The 8,799-nt window shown below is 28.2% G+C and overlaps 1 protein-coding gene across 1 annotated transcript; it reads left to right on the forward strand.

The window, feature by feature from the left end:
• Positions 1-4,089: 4,089 nt before the first annotated feature.
• Positions 4,090-5,653, forward strand: LOC123293492 (lipase member H-like). The gene is made up of 3 exons (XM_044874338.1): positions 4,090-4,121; positions 4,381-5,208; positions 5,405-5,653. Exons 1-3 carry the CDS (start codon positions 4,103-4,105, stop codon positions 5,617-5,619), a joined length of 1,062 nt encoding a protein of 353 aa, XP_044730273.1. The 5' UTR covers positions 4,090-4,102; the 3' UTR covers positions 5,620-5,653.
• The last annotated feature ends 3,146 nt before the right edge of the window (positions 5,654-8,799 follow it).

The raw sequence follows: 8,799 nt of genomic DNA on the forward strand, positions 1-8,799 counted from the left end.
TTTTACCAATATAAAACTATCAACGTGAAACAAGCACTGTATTGTATCTTCAAAAAAATTAGGATTCCGCACCAATAAAAAAAAAACTCATGATAGTATGATACAAAACCGGGGGGGGGAGGTAAGCGAGGGCAAGGAAAGTGAACGGTAGTCTTTGTTTTAAATTTTAAATAACCTAGTGAAGCGGATTGGTAACTGCTACATGATTATAAAATGAAATAACCCTAACAAAAATAAGTGCTAAAAGCAAGAAATTATTGAAAGATGAAGGGTAACTATAGGAATAGTTTCGATTTAAAATAATATCTATGAATAAGTTATATAACTTATTATTAATTCTCTAATGTATACGAATATGAATTCGTTGTTTTTAAGAACGTGCCTGCTGTACCCTACGTTTGCATACTTAGTAATGTACTTTAATTTATAGAATATATTTGCATAAATTTAATTATTGTCGAGTAAAATAGTTTTTCGATTTTCTGTAAATGGATTTCAATATTTCATACAAAATATTTGATATTTATTGCAATTTCAGAGTCGTTCATTAAATTTACTATTTTTACTCATAAAATTTGCTGCTCTAAGAGGTTTGAAATAGTCATAGTCGTTGTGTGCGTAGCCATAGTAGGGACAATAAAATCGATGCCAGCGCTTCCAGTGAAAAATTTTGGCTTTAAAGGAGGCTGTTATGACTAATTTGCAATTCTTTACATGTTGATATTATAGAAAATGTCAAATTAAAATTATTGAAAAACACGAATTAATTAAACTTAATGCATTAAAAATTGTGAAAACAAGAAATCAAATTGCACACATATTATTTTTGAAATGTAAATTATCATAATTATTCATTTAAATTTGTGAGACAGGAATATTAAATTTTCAATGTAAGTCATAAATGCAATCCATACAATTATATATGCACCCATACAATTCTATAATTAAAGTAGTGTATCGTTACCATGGAAATGCCTCCAAAAAAACTCATGCACGGTGCGGATACATAAATTACAGTATCAAAGTTTAAGTATAAGAAAGGAATTGTTTTAATTTAATTATATTATTTTTAAATACTTTCATTGAGATAGGCTAGTGACGACTGGAAGAGTAGTCCTGATCTAGATTAAATTGATATTTTTCAACACAACGGATTATTATTCTCCATCATCAGAATCCAGATTCCTTTTTGTGAGAGTAAATTAACACTAACTTGCATCTTGGTAGCTGATGAACAAATTTTAAAACTATAAATCGACTAGGTATAATTTTGGTAACAATTTTACACCCTAAAAATTTTAATGCAGTGGTTTGTTCTTGTCTAAAACCAAACAAGATGAGGCAACAAAAAGATAAGTACCTACAGAAAATTTAGGTAGGTATTGGAAACTACTGTGTGACAAAATTTATTTTTAATAACAAAAACATTTTTCATTAATATATTGCGAAATTTATTAAAATTTTAGCAAATATGATTAATTAATGTAAACAATAATATTTACCGAATTTTCAATGCTATTTTAAGATGGCTATCAGCTGATTATTATTAATTAAGTTTTAATTTCAAGTAATCCTTTTAGTAAATACTCGAGGTTTATAGTTAATTCTTATGTAAATAAATTTAATTTAAAGAATTATATTATTTTATATCATTCCTTTGTATATAAACATAAAAAATATATTTTATTATTAAACGTAAAAAAAGTTTATTCTCCTTTTTTTCGAATTTGCCCAAGAAAATATATTATCAATATTAAAACTTTAAAAAATTTATATTTTTCAAGACAATTTTATCTTTCCTCTAGGTCAGGGGTACATGAAACATAAAATATTGGGGAAAACCTGAATATTACTTTTTGCACGGTTATACTTTACATACATTCTTTGCAAGAGGTAAAAAAATTTTTAATAGAGGTTATATTCTTACGAATTTTTAAAGCTATAGAGTGACAAAAATGAACTGTTATGTGTGGCCAACTAATATTGTACAAGTCAGTTCCTTATTTCAATTATAACTTTCGGTCTTCATTCTTCTTGTGCAACCATCAAGCATTTCTTCCATTAATACTCTCTTTAATGCTTGGAAATATTAATTATAAATAATGGGAGGTTTAACCTGCGTTTTTATGACAACCGCCTTATCACAGAGGCCACCCACATCATTATTTGTTAATCTTTATTTATTCAATTACATTCATATTGACAATTACTTTTTTGATGCGGGTGAAATCGGTTACTTCGTTCTTATCGAAGCGACGACAATGTGATTAATTCTGCACTCCCATTAATTATAAATTGTTCACATTGCCGCTGCCTTGATTCGAGCCCGCAAACTAAGACTAAATAGTCCAACGCCTTAGACCACTCGGCCATTTAAGCTCTCAATATTAATTATTGATGGAATAACCGTTAAGTCGCATATACTTTGAGTTAGCTCCAATTATCAATTCAGAGGGGCAGGAAGCATTAATATGTTATCTACTCTACTGCTGTTAACTACTTATAGTATTAATAATATGGATTAATAATAGTTATAGATAATATCATTATTAAACAACGTGTAAATATTTTTGTTTGCTAATTAATTTAAATCAAATTTTATTGCGATTCCTGCACAAATATTTGCGTGTAACTAACTGTACTCTGGACTAAATCTTATAAATTTCTACTTACGAGCAAAAAGTAACATTTGAAATGTAGTTTGATTAAGGTTGTACGAGCACCAAGGTAATTTTATCAAAATTGTAGTTAACAAAAATTTCTCGATTTTTTGCAATTTATTAATGGGTTTGATAAAATCGAGAAAATCGCAAAAAAATTTTGTTTTGGAATTTGATGAAACTCGGTAAATAGGGTAATTTTGATCCAAAAAGTATAAAAATCAGGTTAATTTAAAGCTTGGATGTAGAGTTTTTGAGATATCACAATATTTGGACCGATTTTAGTCCGTATCTCAAAAACTATTCGACCAGTCGTCAAATGCACCCGATTTTTGTACTTTTTGGGTCAAAATTACCTTATATACTGAGTTTTATCAAAATTGGAGATACCAAAAATTTCTCGATTTTTTGCAATTTTTGTAAGGGGTACCCCTTTGATAAAATCGAGAAAATCGCAAAAAAAAATTTTGTTTTGGAATTTGATGAAACTCGGTAAATGGGGTAATTTTGATCCAAAAAGTATAAAAATCAGGTTTATTTAAACCTTGGATGCAGAGTTTTTGAGATATCGCAATATTTGGACCGATTTTAGTCAGTATCTCAAAAACTATTCGACCAGTCGTCAAATGCACCCGATTTTTGTATTTTTCGGGTCAAAATTACCTTATATACTGAGTTTTATCAAAATTGGAGATACCAAAAATTTCTCGATTTTTTGCAATTTTTTGAAGGGGTACCCCTTTAATAAAATCGAGAAAATCGCAAAAAAAAATTTTGTTTTGGAATTTGATGAAATTCGGTAAATGGGGTAATTTTGATCCAAAAAGTATAAAAATCAGGTTTATTTAAAGCTTGGATGCAGAGTTTTTGAGATATCGCAATATTTGGACCGATTTTAGTCCGTATCTCAAAAACTATTCGACCAGTCGTCAAGCAAAACTTCATTTTCAAAAAAGTTCCTCACCAAAAAATTAAAATCCATAAGTTGTGAACAAAAGAGTGGGCTATATATAACGTGATAGTCAAAAGGAGAAATTGCCCAGCAAAGCGGGCGGGTATCTGCTAGTTTTTTATAAAAGTAAAACATGACATTGAAAAATGACTTCTGGTTTGAAAAGAACTGTATCATTCCATGAACGAGGTGTGCCGCTCTGTAGGTACACTTAAGATATTACTTAATGTTAAAACAAATGTTATCAGCCAAAAATATTTTTGGATTAATTGTTAAATAATCGATCTTTTAAATATTTTTATCAAAATCGTGTGTACTTTTTTAAAAAATATTTGCTATTAATAGTTTACATTGTTTAGAAAGGTGTATAAATATCAAAGTTTTTAAGCGCATTCATTAAATGCAATTTAAAATCCATCATAGTAACGACGTTTTAATTTAATATTAAATTTTTATAATGAAGACTATATTAAAAATAATTTTTCTATGCATGAATTTAATTGTTTATGGTATGTAAATTTACTTTCATTTTTAAAATTATATTTAGCATTTATAGACTCCGAACATTTTTGGGTTAATTGCTATGTGAAATTAAAATGTTAATCAATGAAGCTTTACCACGTCCAGAGTACTTCCCATCGAAGGAAACAAAAGAAATTTCATTTTACAATTTTATATCTCATCAATCCCCTTCTGTTGTTACTTCTGAAAGTCCCTGCATAAAACCAATTTCACAATTAGAAATATTAATATTATATTTTATTCTAGGCAATTTTTTACCGATTGAAGAACGAACAATCCTACCTTTCATTCAATCATATCGAGAAATAATTGAATATAAACGTATGTTTGATGAGCTGGATGCACAGGATGTAAATAATTTTGATGATTTATCGTGGGTGAATAAAGATGAAAATGATACTGAATTGCTAAATTACCAAATGGATGAGCCTTTTTCTATGAGTGATCATGTGGGCTTATTTTTGTTTGTGAAGAAAAATCCCAATACTCCTTATTTATTAAACTTGGAAAACAGCAAAAATGCACCAATTAATATTAATCACCGAACTATAATAATAATCCATGGATGGAGATGTTCCGGTAACAGTACTGAGGCTTTTGAAGCGAAGAATTCCTTCATCAAAGCTGGTGATTACAATGTTATTGTTGTCGATTATGCAAAATATGCATACTTGTTATATCCTATTGCATGCAAAAAAGGAAGTAAAGTGGGGGCTTACATTGGACAAGTGCTTGTTTCTTTATACGAACATAATAAAATTCGTCTGGAAGATATCCATATATTTGGAGCATCATTAGGCGGACACGTCAGTGGATTTGTTGGGAAAGCGGTCAAATCTCTATCAGGTAAAAAAGTTGGTCGTATTACTGGTCTTGATCCAGCTGGACCCGTTTTTGAAATACCTGTTTTACTTGAAAAGGAAAAACGATTGTATAAAGATGATGCGCTATTTACTGATATAATTCACACTGGCGGTGGAGCTCTTGGTTTTCGACAGTCTCTTGGACATGCTGATTTCTATCCGAATGGTGGATTACCTGTTCAACCTGGTTGTGGAAACGAAATATTCCCATGTAAGTTTGTAACAAATTGAAAACCAATTTGATTTGTTTAACAAATAACCAACTTGTTCATTTAAGACCTCGTAAATAGTAGATATATGAGAAAGGTCTAAAGAAATTGTGGAAAGATAAAATGAGAACTAATAATATTTGTAATATTTATTTTACAGCTCTTCAAAAAACTAATATTGTATTTGTTTTATTTCAGTTATGTGTAGTCATATAATATCCGGCATATTCTATGAAGAATCTATAACGACCGATAAATTCCTTGCAACGCCATGTTCATCTTGGCAAGCTTTTAAACAAGGACAATGTGATGGATTAGAACGTGTTTCAATGGGACATCATTTAGATGTAACAAAAGCACGAGGAAATTATTATTTATACACAAATGAAATATCACCTCATGCATTAGGTTGATTTTTAAGCTAAGGGCTTATTTTTTTATTGTAACAGCTAGTCATTATTGAAATAATATATTTTGTTTATATTTTACGACTATATTTGTATCAAATGTACTTGTAAATAATTTTAATAAATTTTCTAATTTCTACGAAACTTAATTTTTTTTTAAATATAAGAATACCTACCACTATATCCTCAATAAGGCTAAATAAATTCAAAATATGTGAGGATCTAGAGAGGGCTAATCAGGGCGAATGCTATCTACAAAAGGTAAGAAAGTGAATTATTTTAAATAATTATCGATAACTTATATACTCCAGCCATTATGCAAAGTACAGTTCATACTTGAAAATCGATTTTCTCGATTTATTTAACGCTTTAAGAAAATAAACCTAACAAATCGAATTGATATCTCACAAACTTGTTGTTCAATCCGAATAAAATTTTCGTGTCTTTAAATATTAAAGTTTATCTCATTTGACGATTAGGTGAGTATTTTTGAGAAGTCTCCAGAAGAATGATATCAACAATTTATAATCCCAATTCCCATAAACAAAAATACCAAAATTCATTTAATTTATAGTTGAGAAACATTAAGCGATCTCAAAACTTACTAAAACCATTATTAAATGAACCCGATTTTTGAATAACTTGCTATTTTTGAGCCCAAAAAACATTGTTTACTTACTAAGTTTCATCAAATTCTAAAACAAAAATATGCTGGTGATATTTCAAATATAGTACGTATTTCTTGTTGAATTTGGTACAAAGAGTATAATTTGTTTCCCCAAAAATTAAAAGTAAGAATCCTATTGACGAAGGCGAGTAGTTTTATAAACTAGCCCTTTAAATGAATATTTAATGATAATTGAAATAATTTACGAAAATCTGTGAGCGAGTCGATTAGAGCCATAATTTAGTTATCTCAAGGGAAAGTATTTCGTAAGACACTCGAACTAAGTACAAATTTTTTTTGGGTGGAAAACAGAGCCTCTTTATTACTATATACTATATAAAAATAGAAGTACAAAATCAATGGCAAACATGCCATATTTTTAAAAAATCGTATGTGTGATTTAATTTATTAGCTCCGGTGCAAAAAGAAGGGTGTTTTAAGTTTGACATTTGTATCTGTGTTTTTCGCTGTGAGTTTGATTTAATTTTTGATGTGTGAAAGATAACTTGATAGAGAGTGTTAGCCATGTTTCAAGAAATCTGTTTAGTTTGGAGAGATTCCTAGGGACGCATTTTTTGACGTTTTAAGATCTTGTTTTCTTGTTTAGCTGGGTGTTGCATCAGACCAATTGATGAGAGTTCTAGTAATCCATTGATTGAAGATTGATTGCAGAACGGACGAATGAAATAATATAGAGTATTTGTTTTATTAATTATTCGAACCTAGAAAGTAACAATATTATAAAAAATGACAAACAATGTTAGAAAAAATTTTCAATTCCTTTAAATTCCTATAAAATTATTCAAATCAAATTAATACAACTATAAATAAATAATTTCTATTAATATAATCCGATGAATTACTAAAATTATTCCGTTATCTATTATGTGACTACTAGATTGTACAATTATAGTAATTAATATGGATTAATTATGAATATGTTAATAACATTGTATATAAATTAATTTTCGGCGAAATTTGTTATGATTTCCGCAAAAATATTTTCAAGTGAGTATCAGTGTCCTTGAATCAATCTGCTTCAAAACTAAACACATAATATAATATTACTATAGCATACGGGTTTTGAAAAAATATTTCATATTCTAGCAAAATGCCTTTGGGTATTAAAAAATTATGGGATACTCTTTTCTTGCATTACAAATTGTAGAGAACATTAATTAGTCTTAAAAATAATTAAAAATAGATTATACATTTTGTTTTTTATTTTTATTTTGTAGTATATAGAGATAATGACGTAACTATGCCCAAAGCGATTATTAGAATAATTTTTTAGGAGTCAGAATAGTAAAATCAAAATTCATTTGCCGAAACTTTTGCCAAAACTACTCACTATTATATCTTATGTGTTCATAGTATGTGCTTTTTTGTACACTAACAAAAATTTGTAAATTTTACTATGGCTTTTGGTAATAATAAAAATTTAAGAGTTTGTGAAAAAATCACTTTTTTTTGCTTAAATCAATATATTTATATAACATACTTTCAAATATCAATTTTAACTGCTCAAAAAGTGTTTTTTTTTTTGGAGCTATGCTCCTTATCGAACGTCATCGTTTTGATTTGCTTGTGCTTGTTTGCTTGCGAGGGGGTTAAACCAAAAAAAGTGTACCAAAAAACACCTGGGAAACTAAAACTTTTTCTAATAAAAAAAAAAGACACCTAAGTGATTCTGATCTTTGGAAACTTCATATTACTGTTCATGGGTGACGTTTGAGATTAAATTTTTAAAACTTGATTAATTTAATGATTTGTTTATATTTTATAATAATAATTATTAAGAAAAAGTCTATTTTAATAACTTGATAAACGAAAACTTGAAAAAAATTTATTAAATGCAATTTTTTATCATTCCTTCATTGTTCATGTTATTTGATAGTTCTTACCGGGTGTTCCACGACGCCTCTCGTCCTTTTTTATTACATATAGGTTAAGGAGTAGGTACCTACCTGAAATAAATAAAAACATCATCAAACACACTTTTTTTTTATTCGTAATAATAAATTATATTTTTAAAACGATAAACATTTGTTGTGTTATTGCCTACTATACTTTTTTTCCCTTGATAGTTGATAAACTTCCAAATTTTTGTGGCAGAGTAAGAATAGGCTCATCTTTTCACGGGTAACCGAAACGCAAAAGACATACTGAAGTGGTCGTATAACAAATTGAAAAATACCTGCAAAAATTTTGTTGAGCTAACTTAAACAAAACTCTCGATATTTAATTTTTACATTAAACATTAAACAGAGGAATTTATCCGTACAAGAAACGGATGCAAATATATTTTATTTTTTTGGATCACTCTATAATATTAAATAATAATATTTTTTAAATAATTAACAATAGATGTTTATCCTCAAATTAATCGCAATTAATTTTTTATCTATTTCGATTATCTCTATTTAAAACTTATAGAACAACAATTTTTTATAAATATTTTACAATATTTTGGAAGTAGTATAAATAGTCAAAAATTTGTAGCGTGTTCATTACAATTA

Source organism: Chrysoperla carnea, chromosome 2 (assembly GCF_905475395.1).
Source record: "Chrysoperla carnea chromosome 2, inChrCarn1.1, whole genome shotgun sequence".
Lineage (NCBI taxonomy): Eukaryota > Metazoa > Arthropoda > Insecta > Neuroptera > Chrysopidae > Chrysoperla > Chrysoperla carnea.

Excerpts from the sequence above, each read along its gene's own strand:
- LOC123293492 (XM_044874338.1), top strand. Across the intron at positions 5,209-5,404 it reads TGGAAACGAAATATTCCCAT|TTATGTGTAGTCATATAATA; the intron begins GTAAGTTTGTAA and ends GTTTTATTTCAG.